The following is a 26,609-nucleotide window of genomic DNA, read 5'->3' as shown; positions in this document are numbered from 1 at the left end:
ACATGAATAGTTTAATTTAATTGCACAAACTGATACAAGAATATCACAACAAGCAAATTCCACTGTTTTTGTTTTTCCAAAACACCGCTAAGTATTTAAAACCATTTATAAACCAAAAAAAAAACTTTTGAATATTGAATATATTACTGTATAGAAAAAAGTACCTTATGACAACACTGCTATCCATTACATCTTTGTTATTTTTCACATGAGAAATATTTTAAGCAGTCAGACTTCGCTAAGCAATCTGACCAGTTTCCGCATGTGAGCATCGCAGGCTTTGACGGCCTCCTGAGCGTTCCTGACCTCTGAGGGCTGGGCGGATCTGACCGACACACACACCAGGACATCTCTGCTGCGATCATAGTTACCCACACAGCGATGAACTTGACCACGGATCAGACGAGGTAGTTCTTGCTCCTTTTGCACCAATGAACAAAAATAATTGTTACCTATTAGTCAAGGCATACAGAAATGACCACAATGTAATCCACCATATATATTTAGGATCATGGTATGCATTCCATACCAAAGTAGATGAAACATAGAAATTCAGGAAGTTTGGAATGTTTTTGTTTTGGTCACAACTGTCAGAAATGTATATATCTACAAACCCTGTTTCCATATGAGTTGGGAAATTGTGTTAGATGAAAATATAAACGGAATACAATGATTTGCAAATAATTTTCAACCCATATTCAGTTGAATATGCTACAAAGACAACGTATTTGATGTTCAAACTGATGAACAGTTGTTGTTATTTTCAAATAATCATTAACTTTAGAATTTGATGCCAGCAACACATGACAAATAAGTTGGGAAAGGTTGCAAATAATACTGATAAAGTTGAGGAATTTTCATCAAACACTTATTTGGAACATCCCACAGGTGTGCAGGCTAATTGGGAACAGGTGGGTGCCATGATTGGGTATAAAAGCAGCTTCCGTGATTCACAAACAAGGATTGGGAAACGGTCACCACTTTGTGAACAAATGCGTGAGCAAATTGTCAAACGGTTTAAGAACATTTCTCAACTGGCTATTGCAAGAAATTTAGGAATTTCACCATCTACGGTACGTAATACCATCAAAAGGATCAGAGAATCTGGAGAAATAACTGCATGTAACCGATGATATAACGGACCTTCGTTTCCTCAGGCGGTACTGGATCAAAAAGCGACATCCGTGTGTAAAGGATATCACCACATGGGCTCAGGAACACTTTCACAGTATCATGTTAGACCCGCTCGATATCCATTGCTTTCGGGCCCCTAGAGGGGGGGTTGCCCACATATGCGGTCCTCTCCAAGGTTTCTCATAGTCATCATTGTCACCGACGTCCCACTGGGTGTGAGTTTTCCTTGCCCTTATGTGGCCCAATGATGTCGTAGTGGTTTGTGTTGTGGTTTGTGCAGCCCTTTGAGACACTAGTGATTTAGGGCTATATAAATAATCATTGATTGATTGAAAACCACTGTCAGTAACTACAGTTTGTCGCTACATCTGTAAGTGCAAGTTAAAACTACTATGCAAAGCCAAAGCCATTTATCAACGACGGCTTCTCTAGGCCCGAGCTCAGCTAAGATGGACTGATGCAAAGTGGAAAAGTGTTCTGTGGTCTGACGAGTCCACGATTCAAATTGTTTTTTAGAAACGGTGAACGTTGTGTCCTCCGGACCAAAGAGGAAAAGAACCATCAGGACTATTCTAGGTGCAAAGTTGAAAAGCCAGCATCTGTGATGGTATGAGGGTGCATTAGTGCCCAAGGCATGGGTAACTTACACATCTGTGAAGGCACCATTAATGCTGAAAGGTACGTACAGGTTTTGGAGCTACATATGTTGCCATCCAAGCAACGTTATCATGGACGCCCTTGCTTATTTCAGCAAGACAATGCCAAGTCACTTGTTACAACAGCGTGGCTTCGTGGTAAAAGAGTGCGGGTACTAGCCTGGCTTGCAACCTGTCCCCCATTGAAAATGTGTGGCGCATTATGAAGCCTAAAATACCACAACAGAGACCCCGGACTGTTGAACAACTTAACCTGTACATAAAACAAAAATGGGAAAGAATTCCACCTGAAAAGCTTCAAAAATGTGTCTCCTTAGTTCCTAAAGGTTTATTGAGTGTTGTTAAAAGAAAACGTGATGAAACAACACAGTGGTGAACATGCCCTTTCCCAACTAATCTGGCACGTTTTGCATCCATGAAATTCTAAGTTAGTTATTTACAACAACAAAAAAGTTTATGAGTTTGAACATCAAATATTTTGTCTTTGTAGTGCACTCAATTGAAAATGGGTTAAAAAGGATTTGCAAATCATTGTATTCCGTTTATATTTACATCTAACACAATTTCCCAACTCATATGGAAACGGGGTTTGTATATAGTTTACTTGTCATTTGAGCTCTACTACTGAGAGAGAAAAAAAAACGATGATCCCCACAGTAGAAATACTGTAGTTGGAATCAAGTAAAATTTATCGAAAGGGGCAAGCAGTAGAAAATGGATGGATAGATCAGGTAGCGACTTTTCCTGGGAGTACCCCGCCTTCTCCCCGAATGCAGCTGAGATAAGCTTGAGCAACCCCTGCGACCCCGAAGGGGACAAGCGATAGAAAATGGATGAATGGATTATTGTTTGAGGGAAAAATGCATTAATTGGCTCCAACCAGTAGAGGCGCTATCTATTCAGTCTAAAATAGTTTGTGGTCTGAAGACTAAATCTAGCACAACTGCAGGCAGATTAATCTGATTTTTATTTCTGTTTGTCAAGTGGCTTACGAATCACACACGTTTAATGTTTAAAACTATTTTGAAAATATTTATTCTTAATAAGAAATTATATATACAGGAAAAAACAAACTTAATATGTTCTGAAGAGCTCATTCCTAATCTAGACATATCAAAGGTGAATATATGTTTAACAATTAGTGTGGCCATTCATTTAGTCTACATATAGACAAACCTATGGACAATTTAAAGGGGCTGTTTGCAACTTGCTCAATAGATAAACCAAGAACACCGCCACCTATCTAAAGATACCTTTTGTGGTTTCACAAAACATATACATTTTTAAATGTCTATATTTCTCAAATTTACTATCCATCCATCCCATCCCTTTTCTACCGCTTATTCCCTTTCGGGGTCGCGGGGGGCGCTGGCGCCTATCTCAGCTACAACGGGCGGAAGGCGGGGTACACCCTGGACAAGTCGCCACCTCATCGCAGGGCCAACACAGATAGACAGACAACATTCACATTCAACCTATCCCCAGGTGCATGTCTTTGGAAGTGGGAGGAAGCCGGAGTACCCGGAGGGAACCCACGCATTCACGGGGAGAACATGCAAACTCCACACAGAAAGATCCCGAGCCTGGATTTGAACCCAGGACTGCAGGACCTTCGTATTGTGAGGCAGACGCACTAACCCCTCTGCCACCGTGAAGCCCTCAAAATTACTAATGATATTAAAAGTCAGCCTGAGGAATTTGTCTGGCGTTCAGGCTTTCTCGACCACACGTACACCCAGGAAGCACGTGCACATACACAAAAACAGCCCAAGAAAAGCAACTAACAATTTGCTGTCACATTGTTGTTACGATACGCGAAAAACTTCAGTAGCTTGATTTGCAAATCCGGGCTAAACTAGCATTGGCTAACAACTAAGGATGTTGAATCCCTAAAAAAAAAAATAAGGGACACCTTGCAAAACGTTTGTTTCATCTGACCACAGAATTTACTCCAGAAGGTCTTATCTTTGTCCATGTGATGTCAGATGAAATGAAAATTTTAGCTGTTCGGCCACAATACCCAGCAATATGTTTGGAGGAGAAAAGGTGAGGCCTTTAATCCCAGGAACACCATCCTACAGTAAAGCATGGTGGTGGTAGTATTAGATTAGATAGTTCTTTATTTATTCCTTCAGGAGAGTTCCTTCATTTCATCCTTTATTATGCTCTGGGTTTGTTTTGCTGCCAAAGGAACTGGTCCTTTACAGAGACTAAATGGGAAAATGAAAAAGGAGGATTACCTCCAAATTCTTCAGGACAACCTATAATCATCAGCTCAGAGGTTGGGTCTTTGGCGCAGTTGGGTGTTCCAAAGGGACAATACCCCAAACACTAAATCAGGCTAGAATTAAGGTTTTAGGATGGCCTTCCCAAAGACTTGACTTAAACGTGTGGACTATGCTAAAGAAAAAAAGTCCATGTCAGAAAACCAACAAATTTAGCTAACTGCATCAATTTTGTCAAGAGGAGTGGTCAAAATTCAACCAGAAGCTTACCCGAAGCTTGTGGATGGCTACCAAAAGCGCCTTTTTGCAGTGAAACTTGCCAATGGACATGTAACCAAATACTAACATTGCTGTATGTATACTTTTGACACAGCAGATTTGGTCGCATTTTCAGTAGACCCATAATAAATTCATAAAAGAACCACACCTCATGAATGTTTTTTGTGACCAACAAGTATGTGCTCCAATCACTCTATCACAAAAAATAAAGTTACCATCATCAGCTGGACATACTATGTTCATGTTTAACAACTTAGATAGACAACTAGTATTTTGAGGACAAGACAATAACAGATTTGCAGATGATATGGTCCTGATGGCTTCATCTGACCGGGATCTTCAGCTCTCACTGGATCGGTTCGCAGCCGAGTGTGAATTGACCGGAATGAGAATCAGCACCTCCAAGTCCGAGTCCATGGTTTTCGCCCGGAAAAGGGTGGAATGCCATCTCCGGGTTGGGGAGGAGACCCTGCCCCAAGTGGAGGAGTTCAAGTACCTAGGAGTCTTGTTCACGAGTGGGGGAAGAGTGGATCGTGAGATCGACAGGCGGATCGGTGCGGCGTCTTCAGTAATGCGGACGTTGTACCGATCCATTGTGGTGAAGAAGGAGCTGAGCCGGAAGGCAAAGCTCTCAATTTACCGGTCGATCTACGTTCCCATCCTGACCTATGGTCATGAGCTTTGGGTCATGACAGAAAGCAAAAGCAAAACAAATTTCCAGATGGCAGAAAAGTCAAACTGCGATAAGTTTGACAGGTGAGCGATCAGACGTGCTTGCGTTGATTGGGTTAGCCTATCTGTCGTGAAGCTTTGGTCATTCGATGAAATCTATTGGCAGATTACAGATATTTTTTATTTGCATATCAATAAATATATGGGAAAAAGTGTGTCCCATGGCTCAATACAGAACGTGTACTTTCTCAATAGGGGACGATTCCGATTTTCAACAGACGGTATAAGACAGAAAGCGAATGCGTGTGTGTTACGTAAGTGTAGTTTACGCCATTAAGTTTAAAAAGCCGTAAGAATTATACCTTAAAACAGATTAGAAAGTTAGCACACTCCACACATCCGTGGAGAGGTTGCAAACAGCCTCTTTGAGGGTTTTCAATTAAACTTAAAATGCATATTCTTGCAATGTGGGAGGAAGTCAAAGTACTTAGACAGAACCCAAGCACGCACACACTTCACACAGATGCCGAAGCAAAGATATGAACCCGCGATTTACTGAGACCAACATGTTAACGAGAGGGCCACTGTGCAGCCGACTTGAATGCACGAAAAATTATAATTACTTTAAAATTTAGTTCAAGCTAAAAGCTCATCCCTATTATGCATATAAACAATTCTGAGGGAGAGAAATGACTATAACACTTTGCACTCCTGTGGGATATAACTATTAGTCCCCTAATAACACAAAAAAGACACAGTCACTTCTAAATGACTGAGTGTTTTTTGATGTATTTGCTCAGCTCACATTTTCATAGAAGATACATTGCACAACCTCCTTGTGGTCTCTCAACAGGAAGTTCTTGGATCCATGGTGACCAAAGGTGACAGCAGAGTCGAGAGTTGCTGAGAAAAGCACATACAGTAATGTTATTGTGCTTATAAAGTTGACAGCGGTGATTTACTCACCAAATATCTCAAAAAAGTATGTCACTTTGTCTTTGAATTGACTCCAGTGTCTCATGCCATCAATAACAGCTGTCAAAATCCTGAGTGAGTTGTCAAAAGGTGCTTTATTGGGACTATTTTCACACTAAAAAAAAAAGAAAACAGAAAATACATTGATTATATAAATGAAAATCTACTCATTGACTCTGACAATGTCTATTTTGCAGATTTAATTACCTTTTGACTTTGAGACTGAGGTTTGTTGGAGTTTATTTTCCCCACAAAGCTATGTGGTCCAAAACTGTTCGTAAAATTCCATTTGTTTTGTGGCTGTGTCGTCTGAGCAGCTAACCCACGAGGTGGCTGAACAGCAACAGGCAGAGGTCTGGACTGTGTGGAATTGGCTGTCCTTTGAGATGACTGGTGGCTCATCTGGGAGAACCCAGAATGAAGTCTCTGCTTGCTTGGTGCAGTGTCATTGATGGTGGAGGTTTGATATTGAATCTGTCTGGACATGGGATTGCTGGAAGGTCACCTATATGTGTTATTATTTCAGCCAACAAGGGTTGCGATCGTGACATTTTTCTGTTGTTTGTTGCTGTTAAGTGTTGGTCAGTCAGGTACAAGCAGTAACTACAACTCACCTATTACTTCCAAACTTGTATGGATGTGCTATGGGTGTGTACGATCTCATTCTTGGGACGGGCCTGTAACTGCCATGTTGTTGGGGCTGAGTAGATTGTGGCATGTCTTGTTTGTTCCACTTGCGACTTGGATGAGCATCAGAAGAGGAATTTGAAGCCTGGTAAGATCCATAGGAACCTGAAAAAACAATGTAAAACTGCGGCTGCCACAGATTGTCCTATTTGATCGGAATTATATCATATGACTGAGCAGTCAGCTGGAAATACAGTTTAATACCATCTATAAGTCTCTTTGCTGACTTTTAAGAGGCTCTTGATTTTAGGGGTACTGTTTTTATCCACAGTACATTCAGTTTATAAATGGCATAAAGACACTATTGTAGTAAAGGTTAAACAAGCCTGAAAGTCTACTTCACCTGGTGTACAATGGGTTGCAGAGCTAGTACTTGGCATGGACTCACGATGAGAAAAAAACTCAGTCTCAGAGGGAGTAGATGTCAAAGGAATTCGATTTATTTTCTTGTGATTGAAAAGCGGCACTGAGAAACCACCTATTGGAAACAGAACAGACAACACATAAAAGTATAGGATCATTTGACAAATTAGAACAATGATATTGGCGCATAACATATAGGATTTAATGCATAACTATTTGAATAAATTCAAATAAGTTTTACTTATTGACGTCAAGTGTATTACATGCATTAAGCCAGGAATTGTGTTAAATATATACATAAAAAAAATTATATAATTAGTCTATCAATTAACTTTATTCACAAACCTGCTGGGTTTCTGCTTGACATATTCTCATTCCTTCTCATCATGGTTGTAAGATGCTAGTAGCAAATAAATTAATTGAATAAATTGAAAAATTACCGAACTGAAAAAAGCCTTTTAGTTCCAATGTTTATTGCAGGCTACTGTGTTAGCTGTGCTAACTGATCATTAGTATTAAACAGCTATGTCTAGAGACTAACGTCCAAAGACTAGGTTAACGCACAGACACCACCTGTGGAAAATAAAGCTGTTTGCTATTAACATACTAGGCAAGAGTAAAGTGACTTAAATCAACAAAAAAATAAAGGTTAAACACCCTGGTACCGAAAGCGCCACAGATGGCACTGTAGTGAGTCATATATGGTGCCTTCACGGTCAACACATACAATTGGATAAACGTTTACGTTAAGAGGACATCAGTATAAATGCCATGCTGGTACAATACAAAACGTGATACATAAGTGTTCTTTTTTAGTTGACATTCAATGATTTTGCCCCAGTTTACATTTTCCTGTCAATACTGCCACACCTGCGGTTAAAACATAGCTCCTGCCTTCAACTTCAAGTTTAGGTGCTTGAATTTGCGTAACAAAGCTAGGGCGTTTCCAGGACTTTCTGGAAGTTTCCACCCAACATTATATCCAATGCCAACGTCAACTGCGGATGTTCGCCATTCACAACTGGCAACCGACGCATCGTTGAGGGGGCGGCGCTAACTCCGCAGTAGTTTCTGGAAGGAACCTCATGCTTGCACCATGGAGAAAGTGAGTAGCCGACAAATATTGTCTTGTTCTGATTCAAAACTTGACACACATCGAGTAGTTTATTCTCTGATTTGCCTCAGCTTCGAGTCTTTTATGAATACCCATTCAGAGGCTAGCACGGCTATTTGATTCCACGAGCATATTGTATTCAGTCCGCTCAGTTAGCTTGATTGTCCACTGCATGCAAGATTAGCATCAACCCGCTAATAAGACGTTGGAGCTGCCAGGCTAACTCAGCTTTGATATATGTTTGAAGATGAGTTAGTAGATTTGTTTAAAACGTATGATTAATTCAATATTTGCTTATTTTGTCGTGTTAGTTGCTGCTTTATACTATAGCACAGCGTGCAATTGGTGATTGTCCACTGCAAGGTTAGATAACTGTCCAGCGTACCTTTTGATCATGACTCATCATCGTTGTCGTTATTATTCTTGAACCGTAAAATAATAGTTTTCTGAGCGTCTGGTCCTTGCATTGATTATATCTGACTATATCCACCACTGCTAACATGATCTCAGACTCTTCCAAACTAAGTTAGCATATCTCGGCTAACATGAGTGGTGCTTCCTTTATTAAGACTATGAATGACATGGTTATAGCCTCATTTAAAATGTACGTGTAAGGACTGCCAAGTAGAATTGTGGAAATAAATCTAGTCCACACGTTGCAGGTTACAGTCTGCATGTTACTTTAGTTAGTCGGTGCTGTGAGGGGAAAGATCTTTTGAGATGCACACGGTGATGCTGTCATGACTCCACTGGATTTCTTCTGTCGCTGACATAAATGTATGCCGATCGACACAATATTGCCTTGCATAGCCGTTTTATTTTGCGTTATGTAATCTATTTATTTATTTTTTAACAGCGCCTTAACTATAAGAACCGGTGTTCTGGAAACAATTTCTACCCATAAACATATGCTACCCAACGCTATTGAGCATGCGCATAAACGCTGAAGGTTTCCCCGAACAAAATAACCATAGCAATCAAGGGGAAAAAACAAGACAAACAAACGCTGTATTGTAGTTATAGAGCAGTGTTTCTCAACCTTTTCTCAGTGATGTACCCCCTGTGGACATTTTAATTCAAGTACCCCCTAATCTTGTTGGAGGTACCGAATCCCGGCAGTTTCAAATGCGCATTCACCGAACCCTTCCATAGTGAAAAATAAAATGTTTTTTCTTAATTTAATGATGTTACTATATTAAGGAAATACTCATAAAGATCCATCCATTTTCTACCGCTTATTCCCTTTTGGGGTCGCGGGGGGCGCTGGCACCTATCTCAGCTACAATAGGACGGGAGGTCGGGGTACACCCTGGACAAGTTGCCACCTCATCGCAGGGCCACTCATAAAGATATATGTTACAAACATAAAGTTACAGGAAAGTACACATGATCCCATGTTTACATCTCATTGTGCAACATGTTTTAGTGGGACCTAAATGCGATATCTGAAAGGGGTACAAATTATTTCCAACCCCACCTTGTACAGAGCTCATGGAAAACAATGTTGTTGTTTTTTGTCATTGTAAGTGTGCCAAAATACTTGTGCCGGTATTAGGAAATAATCTCATGGAAATGATTGCTGTCATTTGATTATAATAATAAAACATTGAACTTGTTATTTAGTCAGGTTTGGACGGAGACTTCGTTGATCCCCTGAGGCCGACTGACCGAACCCCTAGGGTTCGAACGAACCCAGGTTAAGAACCACTGCCCTAATCAGAGCAAAACATTTTTGGTTGAAAAAAGGAAGTAAAATACAGCACTATGTCATCAGTTTCTGATTCATTAAATTGCATAACAGTGCAAAGTATTGCTCATTTGTAGTGGTCTTTCTTGAACTATTTGGAAAAAATACGGAAAAAAAAACCTAAAAACTTGTTGATAAATAAAAAAATTATTAAATTATAAATAAAGATTTCTACACATAGAAGTAATCGTCAACTTAAAGTGCCCTCTTTGGTGATTGTAATAGAGATCCATCTGGATTCATGAACTTAATTCTAAAAAATGTCTTCACAAAAAAAGAAATCTTTAACATCAATATTTATGGAACATGTCCACAAATAATCTAGCTGTCAACACTGAATATTGCATTGTTGCATTTCTTTTCTCAGTTTATGAACTTACATTCATATTTTGTTGAAGTATTGTTCAATAAATACTGCGATGAGGTGGCGACTTGTCCAGGGTGTAACCCGTCTTACGCCCGATTCTAGCTGAGATAGGCACCAGCGCCCCCCGAAACCCCAAAGGGAATAAGCGGTAGAAAATGGATGGATGGATGGATTATTCAATAAATATATTTATAAAAGATTTTTGAATTGTTGCTATTTTTAGAATATTAAAAAAAAAAGTCTCACATACCCCTTGGCATACCTTCAAGTACCCCCAGGGGTACACTTACCCCCATTTGAGAACCACTGTTATAGAGCACTATTTTACATATCAGGAAACAACAAGTAGGAACTTAAGTGCAGGAATGTATAACTAAAATACATATTAGATGTACTACTATAAAATAATAATTTAGTCCAATCATGTTTCAATAATAATTACTGCATATCACTACAACTGACATAAGTTTAACAGACTAAATTAAATGTTACACAGACCATGTAACATCCTGACAGTAAACCTGCAAAAAGTGTTCTCAGGTTACTTTTACATTTTCACACTTTGCACTATATTGTTACCCTTTACTAAGCAGTTCTAATATATGTCTTTATTTTTGCACCTTAGTTTGAAGAGGTTATTGTTAGGGTCAAATGCAGAGGATAATTTCACCACACCTTGTGTGTGTGCGTGTGTGCTTGTGTGCGTGTGCGCGTGTGTGTGTATGTGTGACAGTGTGACAATCATTGGTACTTTAACTTAAAAAAGTGATTATTTTGATTTTAGAATGTTGTTTACACTGATTTTTTTCCATTGTTGTGTTGACATTTATTTTCGTTCTGCCTTGATAACTGAGGGGATCACAATCAGAGGAAGGTTGCATTTGATATACAAATGTTAACATTTAATATATTATTTTTCATCATAAAAAATGTCGATATCAACCAATGTATATTGTGATAATGTTTTCAGCCATATCCCCAACCCCAGTATTAAGTATAACTAATTTATGGATTCTAAAATGTGTCAGTGCTAATTGTGACTCAAGCCATATTATAATCACTATTCAAGCCAATTTGTGTCGATATATACAAGTGTCGCATGTACCTTGTCCTGTGCATAATCCAAATAATACATTTTGCCAATAGCTACTGCACCAGTCTGACATGAGCAGCTGCCTGTTTCTTTCATAGCTTGTCATTGGCACCTGTGCAAATGTGTTACACAAATCAGGTTTACCAGGCATTGAAGAAAGTGTACGTTATCTCTAAAATTGCAGTTCTCAAACCTTTTTCACAAAGTATCACCATAGAAAAACTTGGCTTTCCAAGTACGTCCATAATGACCAACATTACAATACAGTACCGCAGTAGTAAAACAATGCAGAGGTTTTGTTTAGTAAGTATATTTGATATATTTGGTCACTGTAACTTTGCCCAAAATGCACAAATAGTAACAACAATGATACTCTACATACAGTACATATTTACACACTTTTTGGCATACCATTAAGATGGAGCCCAAGTACCACTAGTGGTACATGTAACACAGAAGATAATCACTGGTCTAAAATCTATTTTGGTATATATATTGCAGCCTCCTGCGATAAAGATATATATCACCATATATTTGCCATTGAAATGACATACAAAACAATAAAAACATTTCAAAATGAGTTACCAATGTCACAAAAGTTTGGCTGCTGATGTCTGCAGTAACATACTGCATCATTTCCGGTTGTATTATTTACTGTCAATAGCTGGCTACTTTCTGTTGTATCATGTTTCTATCTACATTTCTGTTAAAATGTTTGTAAATAGTAATAAAATTGACAAAAGTTTTTTTGATCATTAAAAAATATCAATCTTACCGCTGTAGTATTGAATTTGTAAGGATACTACCTGTACTTGGTATCTTTTCCGTAAATGTTTATATTAATCCGCCCAGCTCTCTTGACATTCAAGAGCTCTAGCTTAACAGTTAGCATTTCTTCCTACGATGTGTGGTGTAGAATGTTTAGCTATTCCTCATCACCCACTGATGATATTTTTAAATAAACTAAATTAATTTTCTGCCAACGAGGCCAGGATTACTGACTTAGAAGTTGCTTTGCACTGTAAAGAAACGTAAGCCGTTGGCTAGAATGCTACATTGCTTTGAAGATGCGTTCATTTGCTTGACGCTGTCAAGTTGGCAGGACACAGCTAGACATGTCCGTTACAACAATTAATCCTTTCATCAATTTTCTGCCGATTGTCCCTCTCGGGCTCGCAGCGGGGCTGGGGCCTATCACAGCTTCACTCGGGTGGAAGGCGGGGTCCCCCCCCCCCGAGAAGTCTCCCCTAATCGCAGGGCTAACACAGATAGACAAAATTCACGCTTTAGTTTTGTCAATCAACCTATCCGGAGGTGCATGTCATATATAATGATGATAGTTTTAAATGTTTTTCATTTACAGTATATCTACAAAACCCTCTATTCACAGTAGGGCTGGGCGATATATACGACATATCGCAGGTTTGTCTCTGTGCGATATAGAAAATGACTTAATCGTAATATTCGATTATATGTTCTCACACCGTTGCTTTAAGCTGCGTGCATTACATTACTGACGTGTCTCACTCCTTCTCGTCTGTCCTTCTCACAGAGACGTAAAATAAGCCCGCTTTCTTGCATACGTCACATACTGTCGCGTATGTAGTGTCATATGCTCTCGCAGAGAGCTAACGTTAGCATGGCTAACGTTAGACGAGGCAGGTCGAGTTGCATCTAGCTGCGGGCATCACACAACAGGCGTTTCTCACTCCTCCTCGTCTCTCCTTCTGACAGATACGGAAAACAAGCCCGTCTTCTTACATACGTTACATACTCTCGCGAGTCTAGCGTCATAGCTCTTGCCGATCAGAGAGGTAGCAGCATGGCTAACATTAGCTGAGCCAGGTCGAGCGAGCGGAGCTTGTGACAATGCAAGAGAGAGATGGTGCGAAACTTATCACAAATGGAGGAAGAACAATAAATGTCCAACATAAAGAGCAGGGGGTCCATCATCTGGCGGTGGTTTGGCTCCAAGTGGGAAGATTTTCAGCAGACAACAGCAATATGCTGTTCAATGTATATACTATGATGATTATGTGTTATGACTGTATTATGCTGATAGTATATATTTGTACCATGAATTGATTAACGTGGACCCCGACTTAAACCAGTTGAAAAACCTATTCAGGTGTTACCATTTAGTGGTCAATTGTACGGAATATGTACTGTACTGTGCAATCTACTAATAAAAGTATCAATCAATCAATGCAAAGTATGCGGCAGAAATGTTACTACAAAAAGGTAGCAACACTATTAATTTGTTCTTTCATTTAAAAAGTCACCCGTGAGAGAATGAAGAGTATTTAATAAATACAGTTTTGGTCAATTGACTTAGTTTTGATTTCCCTCTCTGCATGAAAGTTTAAAATGAGGATATATTAATGCAGTATGAAGAAGAATGTTTTAATGTAGACACATAGAATCATCATACTGCTGTGATTATATGCATCAAGTGTTCATTCAAGGCCAAGGCAAAATATCGTAACATATATCGTGTATCGCAATATGGCATAAAAATATCGCGATATTAAAAAAAGCCAATATCGCCCAGCTCTAATTCACAGTAATCATTGTGATATTTTAAAGATTGTTTCTTTCCTCATGTTTTAAAGGTTTCTGCATTAAAAGACCAGGGCAACAAAGCACTAAGTGCAGGGAATATCGACGAGGCAGTACGCTGTTACACTGAAGCCCTGACCCTCGATCCCAAAAATCATGTCTTGTTCAGTAACCGCTCGGCTGCCTATGCCAAAAAGGGCAATTACGAAAAGGCCTTGGAGGATGCTTGTGAGACCATCAAGATAAAACCAGACTGGGGAAAGGTGAGGTGGCTTGTCCTGTAATCCTTGTGACTATAAAAGCCATGCAGTAGTCTAATCTGATAGCCAATTCCCATTTTTATCAACAAGGGCTATTCCCGTAAAGCTGCAGCACAGGAATTCCTTGGTCGGCTTGAGGATGCCAAATCGACGTACCAAGAGGGACTTCGCAAAGAGCCGACCAATCAGCAGCTAAAGGAGGGTTTACAGAACATAGAGTCCCGGCTTGCAGGTAGGTCTTTTTATATCCGTACATAAAAGGGAACCATGGGGTAAAATTAGGCCCTTTTCCACCAAAACTTGGTTCCTGGGACTTCTGATTCCTGGATCTATAGGTTCATGTGTGGTTTGTGTTTTTTTCTCTCTGTTGTCAATGTATGTTGTTCGTTGTAATAGAAACACACAAGAGATATAAAATAAACAAATTGCCACACATTCTGATAGCAATCGAGTTTGAAAAATGAAGATTTAGGAACACCCCCAAACAGTGGTCAACCAATCAGCGTTTGACAGTACAGCCTGCCCCTGAAAAGGTTCTCGGTAGCTTTGAAAAGTCCAACCCAGCTAGGAGGAACTCCGAATGGTTCCTAAAGAACAAAATCTACCCGGCTAGTTTTTGTTCTAAACACAGGGGGATTTATATTTATCTAGGTAAGTGGGAAAGTTATGCGGTGGAAAAGGGTCTATTGACTGTTGGAAGAAGTAGTATATACACGATAAGAAGGCACTTTTATTTCATTGCATTTTAGTCATCAATGGCCATTACTGACTCAAGCTTTTTACACCAAGCAGTAGAGTTTGGTTATATTTGGTGCAATATTCATTATTTTGTGAACTAATCTGAGCTGTACTGCTCAGCAAAAATGTGACGGAAAGCAAGGGACATCTTTTCAGCTTGGCACTTTGTTCAGCTAATGACCATTTATGTTTTTCCTTCAGAGAAATCGATGAATCCTTTCGCCATGCCCAATTTGTATCAAAAACTGGAGACTGATTCTCGAACCCGAGAGCTCTTGGCAGATCCGAGCTACAGAGAACTCCTGGAGCAGCTCAGGAGCAACCCTTCAGCGCTTGGCACGTATGTGCTTTTGTTCTTGTTCTTCGTGTGTGTGTGTGTGTGGGTGCGCGTGTTTTTTATCTTGTTAGCTTAAGAAACTTGCCCAATTTACCACGTTAGTTTTTTCCTTACATACCTTATGGGGTAAAGAAAATACAGAAGACAGGGTTGTCATGATACCGGAATTTCAGTAGTCGATACTGAAGAATTTCCACGATTCTCGATACTCATTTGATACCACGATAATAAAATAAGTTGTAAGATTTCAAGTATATAAGGCAATCAATATTAATGTGAAAGAAAAGGGTAGTAAAAATTGTAAAACATATTTAAAGACAAATAAATGTATTATTGGTATCAACATTTCAGACTTTTCTCATATTAATATTTGCTCTATTTTTAAATTATTGCTGTTTTCATTTTATTTCTACCAAGTGCCACAGGCTAACAAAAAGAAAAAGAGCTGCGTTTAGAAAATGACACCCAGGCTACACTTTATATTTGACTAATTGGATGCGCCAAATTTACATTCCTCAATGGCTTCCATGAATAAGTAAGTAAATTAAGACTCACTGGCTTCTCTTTTTTTAAGGCGGAATGCCTTTTTCTTGACGCAGCTTGCCGATGAAAAAAGTGTTAGGTGGGTCGGCAACCATAACTATTAAAAGAACCATTTTTTCACATTTTCCACTAAAGACAAATAGTCTGGAGCATAAAAAATAACATAAATGGATGGATGGCTGGATAAATTGAATTATAAAATAAACAGAAGGGTTGTGTCAGGTGTAACAGATGCCAGCGAGTGTGGCTGTGCGAGGTATGGTTGGTTAATCCACACTACCTAACATCTTTACAAGCCACGCTGCACAGCGGTTTTGACAAGCGATGGCTTTTTAGCACACGCGCTAGCACTGCCCGACGTAATTCTAAATTAGTGGGAATGTATGGTTGCCAGTTCGAGCCTAGCATGTGCTCTGATTTTAACAATTGGATATTTACGTTAGAAGCACAAAAATTAGAAAAGAAAAAAGTTATTTTTCTCATTGTCCAGTTAGATCTTCTGCGTAGTTGTTGTTGCAAAAGTTCAACATACCAATTGTGTTGCGTGATTTCACTGCAGGAACTTGTTGGTGTCCTCATCACTGCTGTCTGACGGAGCGGAACCATAGTATTGTCAGACCAGGCAGTAAACTCGCAAAACTGTGAAATCAATCAATCAATCAATGTTTACTTATACAGCCCTAAATCACTAGTGTCACTAAAATAATTTTGCTTGTTATATTCTATGTCCAGTAGATGATCTAGTAGAGCTAATTAAACATGAAAAAGCCTTTCCCTAGAGTAAACCCATTTGATAAAAAGCTTTAAAACTTCCCAAAGAGTGTTGTGTGCTATATTTGTACTTGCAGGAAGCTGCAGGATCCCAGAGTGATGACCACACTCTCTGTGCTGCTGGGACTAAACTTGTCTGGGATGGATGATGATGATGAACCCACACCTCCTACTCCTCCTCCTTCTAAGCCAAAAGAAAAGCAGCCTCCTCCTCCTTCAAACGAAGACCTCCCTGATAACAAGAAAAATGTAAGTTCAAAAAAGATTTAGCTCACATTTGAACAGTGTTTGGCCACGGATGAGTGTATAAATACCAGTGTTAATTCTCGGCAGGCTTTGAAAGCAAAAGAACTTGGGAATACTGCATATAAGAACAAGGACTTTGAGACGGCGCTGAAGCATTACGAAGAAGCAGTCCAACATGATCCTACCAACATGGCTTATATCTCTAACCAAGCCGGTTAATACCAGATTCTAACTTTGATTTGTTCGTCTTTTAGATTTTTGTGGAATATAGATTTGCCAATAATCTAGATCAGTTCACTCAGAATCCTGTCGTCTTTTGTATGTTCCCTTTAGCTGTTCACTTCGAGAAGGGTGATTTTGAAAAGTGCAGGGAACTCTGTGAGAAGGCTATTGAGGTTGGCAGAGAGAATCGTGAAGACTACAGACAAATTGCAAAGTGAGTTCTTGACTATTTGATTTTTTAGGGTTATTTTGTTGAGGAAAACATAAATCTCCTTTGCTATTCAGAGTTTTAGATATTAGCTTTTGCTTCATTGTTGTAAAAAGTGGGTGTTATTGCATTTTTTAAAAACAATAGGACAATAGTTAGGTGTGCAACGGTACAGTAACACACAATACAATCTGTACCTCACTTTTTTTTTTTGGCCAACAGTTTTTGTTTCTGTTTCAGTACGTTGTTTGTATAAACACTTTTCCTCAACGTTATTTTTTTCTGCTTGTCATCAAAAAAATATATTCAGCAGTAAGTATCTGTGGGTAGTAAATACTATAAAACGTTACTGGACAACACTTTCAAATGGTAATTGCATACACTTGTGCTTCTCACAAGTGGTTTTGCAACGCCAAGCATTAACCCAAATTGTGTTGTTTTTTTTTTTTTTATAACGTCAATAGTTATTTAATGAAAATACTTAAAATTGCGGTTTGAATTTGATGTAGTCCAAAATAATGTGTGGAAACACAAAAAAGTTGAGCAATAATCATTTCAGTAACAAAAAGTGTTTATCCACAAACTAAAAAAGGATTTGAACAATTCTTCTCTGGAGTTGAATCATAGCAAAAATATACACAGAAATTGTGATTCAAAAATATTTTTTTCGCCCGATTACTTCATAGGTAGATTTACTCACCTAGTTTGGATCAATAGTTCAGTAACAAAGTCATTCAGTGCCTGAGTGTCCCAGTTAAGGGTACATTTTTTCGAATTTAATTTTCGCAACGCTACGTGAGCTGTCTGCAATGTTGAGACACTGTTTCTAGCAAGGTGCATTTGAATGAAGTCGGTCCTTCTTCAAAATGTTATCTTTAAACATTAATGCTAGTGCTGGCCATATTTCTTAATTGGTTTTCTCTTGTGCTCCCCTTACAACTATGTGAAATACACAACAATGAATGGATTTTACGTCGTGAGGGTTTTTCGCTACCTTAAACTGGAAGGCTGGCGTTTGCTCTAGCTTGCTCACGCACATACACACACGAACACAAACCGCGGTTCAGAATCCCTAATAATAGAGTATCGTTGCATCCTTAAAAATAGTGGGATGTCTGTTAAAGAACAATGGGAAAGGTGAAAAATTTAATTATGCTCTTAGGTGTGTTTAGACTTTCATAGAGTAATGATCTTTGACATAATAGGGTGCCTATTAATGTTTATCTTTTCTATTTAAAGGGCACTCGCCAGGATCGGTAACTCGTACTTCAAACAGGAGAAGTACAAAGAAGCTGTTCAGTATTTCAACAAGAGTTTAACAGAGCATCGCACTCCTGATGTCTTAAAAAAGTGTCAACAGGTGCATCACCTGCAACACAAACACACAACTCATCAGATCTAATTATTGTGGTTTACAGTAAATGCATGTCTGTCTCTACATTTGAAAATCCAACACATTTGCATTACAATTTGATGTTGTTGATAACTGAGGTGTTCACTGTTAGGGTTGTTCCGATACAACTTTATAACCGATACAACTGATATTACTACTACTAGTATCCTATAGCCTACCATGTTTACCTTTTTGTAAATTCACTAAAATACAAAACAATTCCAACCGTATGTGTTTAAAGGAGCACATTTAACTGGATGTGCAGCTTTACACAAATAAACGCGCTGCAAGACTGGTTGTATCAGATCTTTTATCATAGATTTAGATGCAAGGAAATGATCCAATATTATTTTTATTTTTTTTTAATATTTGGTTTTCAGCTATTATCCGTACTATTTCCAAGATCAATATCGAATTGGACACTTATACAGTACGTACCACTGTATTTTTTCCTCATTCCTGTGAGAATATTGCATGTGACTGAAGTATTAAGGAGTAGGACTATTTAGGGCAAGCTGCAGTTTACTCAAACAACCACCAGGTACCATCTGTGAGCAGATAATGCTGTATCATCTCTTTCAAACTTATCAAGTCAGTAGTGCATTATTCAGGCATTATTCACTCACGCTTAAAGTGTAGGATGAGGCACATTTACAGTGGTTTCTACTGTAGTTTAACAGTTTTTAAAGATTCAACAACTTACTGTAATTTGAATTAAGACACATATTTTAGGTAATGGCAGGCATGTTTTTAACCTAATTTTACACGTGTGCTTGTCCAGTCCTCTGGAAGTGTGTACCATTAATTGATTAACGTGGACCTCGACTTAAACAAGTTGAAAAACGTATTCGTGTGTTAACATTTAGTGGTCAATTGTACGGAATATGTACTGAACTGTGCGATCTACTAATAATCATCCAATCAAACCAAATTGTGTGTTGATTCTTTAAATTCCAAGTCAATCTGACCAATTGGGTCGAATGTCTGTTTGAAAACAGCTTTGACATGTGTTGTATTTGTCAAAAAACAAATAATACAAATCACATGGTAGTTCTGCCAAATGTTTGCCCTTTTGCATGTACAATAGGGTCTTTATTATTTCCCATGACTGTATGTAAGAAACATTATTGTATACTTAACTCCTATCATCATTTTGACCGAATTTTGCAGGCAGAGAAGATTCTGAAAGAACAGGAGAAACAAGCTTACATAAATCCTGACCTGGCCCTGGAGGAGAAGAACAAGGGCAATGAGGCCTTCCAGAAAGGTCTGTGCAACAGTTTAAAGCTCTTGTTGCTTTCCATTCCAATTGTAATTCGACAGTTACCCTAACTCTTGTTTTTTCCTGTAGGAGACTACCCCTTAGCCATGAAACATTACAGTGAGGCTATTAAAAGAAACCCAAGTGATGCAAAACTCTTCAGTAACAGAGCTGCATGCTACACAAAGTTGTTGGAGTTTCAACTGGCCCTGAAGGTGCTGTTCAGCATTGACAAAGCACCAGTGTGTGATTTAATTACCGTAGTCACATTTAAATAACTTGTCTTTTTTTGTATGGTCAGGACTGTGAGGAGTGCATCAAGCTTGAACCCACTTTCAGTGAGTTGGACATTCCTTTCTATTTTAATTACTGAAACATGAAATGTGTTTCACATTGCAATTGAAGTTTAGTTCTTGTCACATTTAAGAGCTAATTTAAGAAAATGTGTCCACAGTTAAAGGGTACACACGCAAAGGAGCTGCTTTGGAGGCCATGAAAGATTTTTCCAAAGCTATGGACGTGTACCAGAAGGCTATGGAGCTTGATTCTTCCTCAAAGGTATCATAAAAAGCACCCAAACTAGGCAGTTGAGCCATGCCACGCATGCACGGTTACCTTGTGAAGTAGCATCGGTGGAAAAGAGGCTATTAATTCCAGATTTATTTCCTCATTTGCCGTGCCCCTTTTTTCACAGTTCTGCGCTTCACAACAAAACTCTGCTGACAATCTCTGAGACGATTGTTGTGGAGTTTTTCTTCTATTCAAACATATTGCTGACTACCCCATTTCCTGTTCTTTACACTAATGCAGAATCAAAATTAAAAAATACTTCTCACACTTCAACAGTAAACAGTAGTGTGACCCTAGTTTAATCTTTTATGTATGACTAAGCTGTTCCGACTCAGCTGTCGGATGGCTACATTTAAACAGTCCGAATTCCATTGGTGCTACCAAGTATTGATTTACTTAAAATCAAACGGTGCCATATTTCGATGCATTTATTGCTTGTGACGTAAAATTGGGTTGATCTGGCTTCAACAGTTGGCAGAAAAACTTGCAGTCAGACCGGACTCAGTCGGACTGCTACGAGCTAATGTTGCAATTTTTTATTCCAGCAAAGCCAGAATGCCTGATAGAAAACACTTCAGTCTTGTGTATTTAGAATATGCATAAGTCTCGAAAATTTAAAATTAAACTGTGATAATGCAGCGATAATAAAACAATCTCGTCTTACATTGTACTTCCTCCAAACGGTCCGTTTGGAATTTACTCTTTTTGTGACGATTTAGCCATATGTGACGTCAGTTGATTTTTCATACATGGTAGACATTTACCCAAACATCCTTGCATGACTCGGCCAATTTAAATTGATGTAAAATCGACTGTGCAACATCATTTCAACAATGAAACCCAATGAAGGAAAATGCTATGTTTGTTCTAACCAGCGCAAGTCACTACACAAACTTTCAGCATCATTCAAAGTAAAAAGTGCCTTATATGTAACTGATGATTCGTGGCAGTGTGCCTTCCTTTGAGAAGTCGTGTGCAAAAATTATCCCTGATTCAACCACGGTCCTTCATTAAAAGATGAATTCGGGGGGGGTACCATACTTTTAATGGCAGGATTGGTGACTACTATTTATGACAATGGAGGAAACGATGAAACTGTAAAAGCCTCACGATCCACCGACAAAATAAAGAAAGATCTTCCTAAAACTACTTTTAATTGGACCAGTGCCGACTGTGTTCGGCACTGGACCCGTTCATATTATAATTAATACGAGTGTGTTCAGTTTTGTAATGAAGATGTCCAGTATTATTGTATTAAAGGCAGAACTGTAATCCACGAAGAGCATCCGGACGTAGCTGTGCTGTTGCTTCAGGTGTTGTAGAGCAAAGTGGAGATCCACAGTGACGGCATCCTCAGTGGATCTGTTCGCCCAATATGCGAACTGGTAGGAGTCAAAATCTTGGGAGAGACAGTCCCTGATGTGCTGTAGAGACAGCCTCTCGAAGCACTTCATTATTTACCGGGGTGAGGCCCACCGGGCGGTAATCATTCAGGGTGGTGATGGGAGACTTCTTCGGCACTGTGATTTTTATTGCTGATTTCAGGCAGGACGGGATGACTGCCTGGGACAGGGAGAGATTAAAGATCCTGGTAAAGGTGGGGGTGAGCTGGTGGGCGCACGCTCTGAGCACCCTGCTAGGAACTCCGTCTGGGCCAGCAGCTTTCCTGGGGTCCACTGTCAGGAGCACCTGGGCGGCATGGCGTAGTGGGTAGAGCGGCCGTGCCAGAAACCTGAGGGTTGCAGGTTCGCTTCTCACCTATTGACATCCAAATCGCTGCTGTTGTGTCTTTGGGCAGGACACTTCACCCTTGCCCCCGGTGCCGCTCACACTGGTGAATGAATGATAAGTGGTGGTCGGAGGTAGGCGCAAACTGGCAGCCACGCTTCCGCCAGTCTACCCCAGGGCAGCTGTGGCTACAGATGTAGCTTACCACCACCAGGTGTGAATGAATGATGGGTTCCCACTTCTCTGTGAGCGCTTTGAGTATCTAACAATAGAAAAGCGCGATATAAATCTAATCCATTATTATTATTATTATTACCCCTCTGATATCATGCTCCTGTATAGTCAGTGGGGTGGTAGAAGAGCCTGGAGGAGGTGGGGGAAGGGCTGGAACAGATGAGTGCTGCAGTGGTGTCTTAAAGTGACCAAAGAAGCTATTTAGCTCCTCTGCTAGCGGATCTCAGGTCTGCTGTTGATACATCACAGCCTCGGAAGTTGGTGATGTGGTGTATGCCCCGCCACACCTCTCGTGAGTTGTTGCTCGACAGGTGGGACTCTATACTAATCCTGTGGTCCCCCTTATATTTTTTAATTCCTTTCTTCAGGCCAACCTGAGTAGCCCTGCCCAGAGCTCTGTCACCTAACCTGAAAGCAGCGTTGCGGGCCCTGAGAAGAGAGCGTACCTGACTGGTCATCCAGGGTTTCTGGTTAGGGAAAACCCGGATTATTTTATTGACAGTCACATTCTCAATTTAGAACTTGATATAGTCCAGTACAGTTCCTGTGTAAGTCTCCAGATCCTGGTGTTCAAATAAGTCCCAGTCTGTAAAGCTGAATCACTCCTGTAGGCCTGACAGAGCATTTTCAGGCCAGGTTGTTTATGGTGGGTCTGACTTTGCGTCTGAGGGGGGAGTAGGCTGGAGACAGCAGGAGGGAAAGATGGTCTGACTGGCCGAGATGGGGGTGGGATTTGACTTTTAATGCGTGCTTGATAATGGTGTAAACATGATCCAAAGTGTTCTCTCCCCCAGTAGAACATTTTACTTGTTGGCCTTATTAAAAGTCCCCTGCGATAATGTAAACACCATCCGGGTGGACCCGCTGCTGTTTGTGTACGGTTTCAGCAGGAGAGAGAGCGCTGTGTTCACGTTGGAGTCGGGTGAGATGTAAACAGCCGATCACTACAGTTAGCTCTCTAGATCTTGTTAGACCTTGCCACCTCTAGACAATGTCATGTGTGATTTAGGTTACACCTGAATTGCTATGGTGACATCCAGTGGGCACATTTAGAACAGCAGTGTCTTTCATTGAAAAAAATGCAGCAAACTGATGCCACAGGCCGGATTTAACCTGTTTGTGGCCCTGATACGGCCCGTACATGGTTACATTCTTTGTTTAATATCAGTTTAAGGTGAAAGGTTCTCACCCCTGCTTAGTGCTTATTTACTAAGTGTAATAATGCCGTCAACAAAGATTGGACCAATCCTTGGCAACAGATTCAATCCTAACAAGTTGATAAAAAAAAAGTGATATGTGCAGAAGCAATGATTTTTATCTTCTGCCTACTCCACTCAGGAAGCCACAGAGGGCTTACAGCGCTGTATGGTCAGTCAGGCAACGAGGAACGACAGTCCAGAGGAAGTAAAGAAAAGAGCAATGGCCGATCCTGAGGTACAGCAGATTATGTCCGACCCGGCCATGCGCATGATCCTCGAGCAAATGCAGAAGGACCCCCAGGCGCTCAGCGAGTATGTTTCACAACTTTTGTGTCATTCCCTGTGTCTGCATTTGGAGATGACTAATTAAAAATAATCTTTTTTTGTTCTTCCCCTCAGCCACTTAAAAAACCCCGTTATTGCTAAGAAGATCCAGAAACTCTTGGATGTTGGACTCATAGCCATCCATTGATGTGACACAAAATCCAAGGCGTGAAGAAACACCCAAGAAAGGGGAACAAAATGCAAATCTCTAAATATTACATTGCTCTTTTTGTTGCCTTCAAAAATTATAGTGTTCATGTTTTCACTGAAACCTTGTGTTCTTTCTTTTCATTTTTCAAACGCTATTCAATTTAAGATTTACTGCATCAACTTCAAAAATTATAGTTCACTTTAAAGTTAATGTTTTCATGTGAACAAGCAATGAAGTTCCACAAACACAGCTGTCAATGTTGAACACAACTTGAGATTGTTTGTTTTCCCTCTGAATGGTTTGACTAAAAGCGATGCTTTTAAAGTTCATTGCCTCTTTCGCCTCTTTTATCTCTGCACATGAGAGCAGATTCGATATTACTTTTGTACTCATCGAAATTTAAAGATATTTGATTTTTTTTCATGATTCCAATTTATACATCATTGTCAATTAAAAGTATCTCCCCCAGAAAGAAGAAAACCCTTACCCCCACTCTAGTATCATTTATCTATAAAGTTGTTGTACGTACACCTCTGCATAACATTCTATCATTAACATTAAAGAAAATGTAGGCACTCTGTTAGAGATTAGTTTGGCAAAATTGTAATCCAAAAGTCACATGAATTTCAATTAAAAACAACTGTGGAAGATAAATCACAAAGTAGATTTGTGTTAGCTTTACAAGATTCACATGCTCATGCTATACCTGCTAACCTGAGTAATGTGGTTTAAGCATAGTCGTAAGGCATATTTGCCAACCTTGAGACCTCAGATTTCGGTAGGTGGGAGGCGTGGTTCAGAGGGGAGGAGTATATTTACAACTAGAATTCACCAAGTCAATATATATATATATATATATATATATATGCATACATACAGTAAAGAAAATAAGTATTTGATCACCCTGGTATTTTGCAAGTTCTCCCACTTAGAAATCATGGAGGGGTCTGAAATTTTTACGGTAGGTGCATGTCCACTGTATGAGAGATAACCTAAAAAAAAAAAAATCCAGAAATCACAATCTATGATTTTTTAACAATTTATTTGTATGATGAAACTGAAAATAAGTATTTGAACACCAACATTAATATTTGGTAAAGTAGCCATTGTTTGCAATTACAGAGGTCAAATGTTTCCTGTAGTTCTTCAGCAGGTTTGCACAGATTGCAGGAGGGCTTTTGGCCCACTCCTCCACACAGATCTTCTCTAGGTCAGTCAGGTTTCTGGGCTGTCGCTGAGTAACAGACTTTCAGCTCCCTCCAAAGATTTTCAATTGGATTTAGGTCTGGAAACTGGCTAGGCCACTCTAGAACCTTGATATGGTTCTTACGAAGCCACATCTTGGTTTTCCTGGCTGTGTGCTTTGGGTCATTGTCATCTTGGAAGATCCAGCCACGACTCATCTTCAATGATCTGACTGAGGGAAGAAGGTTTTGGGCCAAAATCTCACAATACATGGCTGCAGTCATCCTCTCCTTAATACAGTACAGTCGTCCTATCCCATGAGCAGAAAAACATCCCCAAAGCATGATGCTACCACGCCCATGCTTCACAGTAGGGATGGTGTTCTTGGGATGGTACGCATCATTCTTCCTCCTCCAAACACGCATAGTGGAGTTATGACCAAAAAGGTCAATTTTGGTCTCATCTGTCCACAAAACATTATCCCATGACTCCTCTGGATCATCCAAATGGTCATTGACAAACAAGGCCGGCCTTAACATGTGCTGGTTTAAGCAGGAGAACCGTCCGTGCCATGCATGATTTCAAACCATGATGTCTTAGTGTATTACCAACAGTGACCATGGAAACAGTGGTCCCAGCTCTTTTCAGCTCATTAACCAAGTACTGCCGTGTAGTCCTGGGCTGATTCCTCACCTTTCTTAGCATCATTGAGACCCCACGAGGTGATATCTTGCATGGGGCTCCACTCCGATTGAGATTGACCGTCATGTTTAGCTTCTTCCATTTTATAATGATTGCTCCAACAGTAGACCATTTTTCACCAAGCTGCTTGGCAATTTCGCCGCAGCCCTTTCCATCCTTGTGGAGCTGTACAATTTTGTCTCTGTTGTCTTTGGACAGCTCTTTGCTCTTAGCCATGCTGAATGTTTAGGTCTTACTGATTGTATGGGGTGGACAGGTGTCTTTATGCAGCTAACGACCTCACACATGTGCGTCTCAGGATAATACAGTGGAGTGGAGGAGGACTTTTAAAGGCGGACTAACAGGTCTTTGAGGGTCAGAATTCTAGCTGATGGACAGGTGTTCAAATACTTATTTTCAGCTGTATCACACGAATAAATTGTTAAAAAATCATGGATTGTGATTTTTGGATTTTTCTTTTGGCTTTTCTCTCATACAGTAGACATGCACCTACCGTGAAAATTTCAGACCCCTCAATGATTTCTAAGTGGGAGAACTTGCAAAATAGCATGGTGTTCAAATACTTGTTTTCTTGACATATATATATATGTGTGTGTGTGTGTGTATATATATATATATATATGAAATACTTGAATTTCAGTGTTCGTTTATTTACACATTTACACA

General features: G+C 39.7%; 2 protein-coding genes across 3 annotated transcripts; one reads left to right on the top strand and one right to left on the bottom strand.

Moving 5' to 3' along the window:
• Positions 1–2: 2 nt before the first annotated feature.
• Positions 3–8,029, bottom strand: LOC133551323 (spermatogenesis-associated protein 22). 2 transcript variants are annotated; one of them, XM_061897913.1, is made up of 7 exons: positions 7,337–8,029; positions 6,972–7,106; positions 6,556–6,733; positions 6,149–6,434; positions 5,933–6,056; positions 5,772–5,869; positions 3–420 (listed from the first exon to the last, which is right to left on the bottom strand). In XM_061897913.1, exons 1-7 carry the CDS (start codon positions 7,377–7,379, stop codon positions 229–231), a joined length of 1,056 nt encoding a protein of 351 aa, XP_061753897.1. In that variant the 5' UTR covers positions 7,380–8,029; the 3' UTR covers positions 3–228. The 2 variants fall into 2 exon arrangements, with proteins under 2 accessions (XP_061753897.1, XP_061753898.1); XM_061897914.1 differs by having other exon boundaries at positions 6,149–6,419.
• On the top strand, positions 7,939–24,383 carry LOC133551322 (stress-induced-phosphoprotein 1-like). The gene is made up of 14 exons (XM_061897912.1): positions 7,939–8,096; positions 13,925–14,134; positions 14,222–14,363; positions 15,071–15,209; positions 16,598–16,769; positions 16,854–16,980; positions 17,100–17,202; positions 18,436–18,556; positions 19,760–19,856; positions 19,941–20,065; positions 20,152–20,188; positions 20,305–20,408; positions 23,721–23,893; positions 23,981–24,383. Exons 1-14 carry the CDS (start codon positions 8,088–8,090, stop codon positions 24,051–24,053), a joined length of 1,632 nt encoding a protein of 543 aa, XP_061753896.1. The 5' UTR covers positions 7,939–8,087; the 3' UTR covers positions 24,054–24,383.
• The last annotated feature ends 2,226 nt before the right edge of the window (positions 24,384–26,609 follow it).

Source organism: Nerophis ophidion, linkage group LG04 (assembly GCF_033978795.1).
Source record: "Nerophis ophidion isolate RoL-2023_Sa linkage group LG04, RoL_Noph_v1.0, whole genome shotgun sequence".
In the NCBI taxonomy this organism is placed as follows: Eukaryota; Metazoa; Chordata; class Actinopteri; order Syngnathiformes; family Syngnathidae; genus Nerophis; species Nerophis ophidion.
The sequence above is the reverse complement of the archived record's forward strand: the minus strand, read 5'-3'. Positions and strand labels throughout refer to the sequence as shown.

Excerpts from the sequence above, each read along its gene's own strand:
- LOC133551322 (XM_061897912.1), top strand. Across the intron at positions 19,857-19,940 it reads CAATGAGGCCTTCCAGAAAG|GAGACTACCCCTTAGCCATG; the intron begins GTCTGTGCAACA and ends TTTTTCCTGTAG. Across the intron at positions 20,066-20,151 it reads AGTTTCAACTGGCCCTGAAG|GACTGTGAGGAGTGCATCAA; the intron begins GTGCTGTTCAGC and ends TTGTATGGTCAG.
- LOC133551323 (XM_061897913.1), bottom strand. The coding sequence starts at position 7,379 with ATGATGAGAAGGAATGAGAATATGTCAAGCAGAAACCCAGCAG. Across the intron at positions 6,435-6,555 it reads TACAAGTTTGGAAGTAATAG|CAATCCCATGTCCAGACAGA; the intron begins GTGAGTTGTAGT and ends GTGACCTTCCAG. Across the intron at positions 6,057-6,148 it reads CTCAGTCTCAAAGTCAAAAG|TGTGAAAATAGTCCCAATAA; the intron begins GTAATTAAATCT and ends TTTTTTTTTTAG.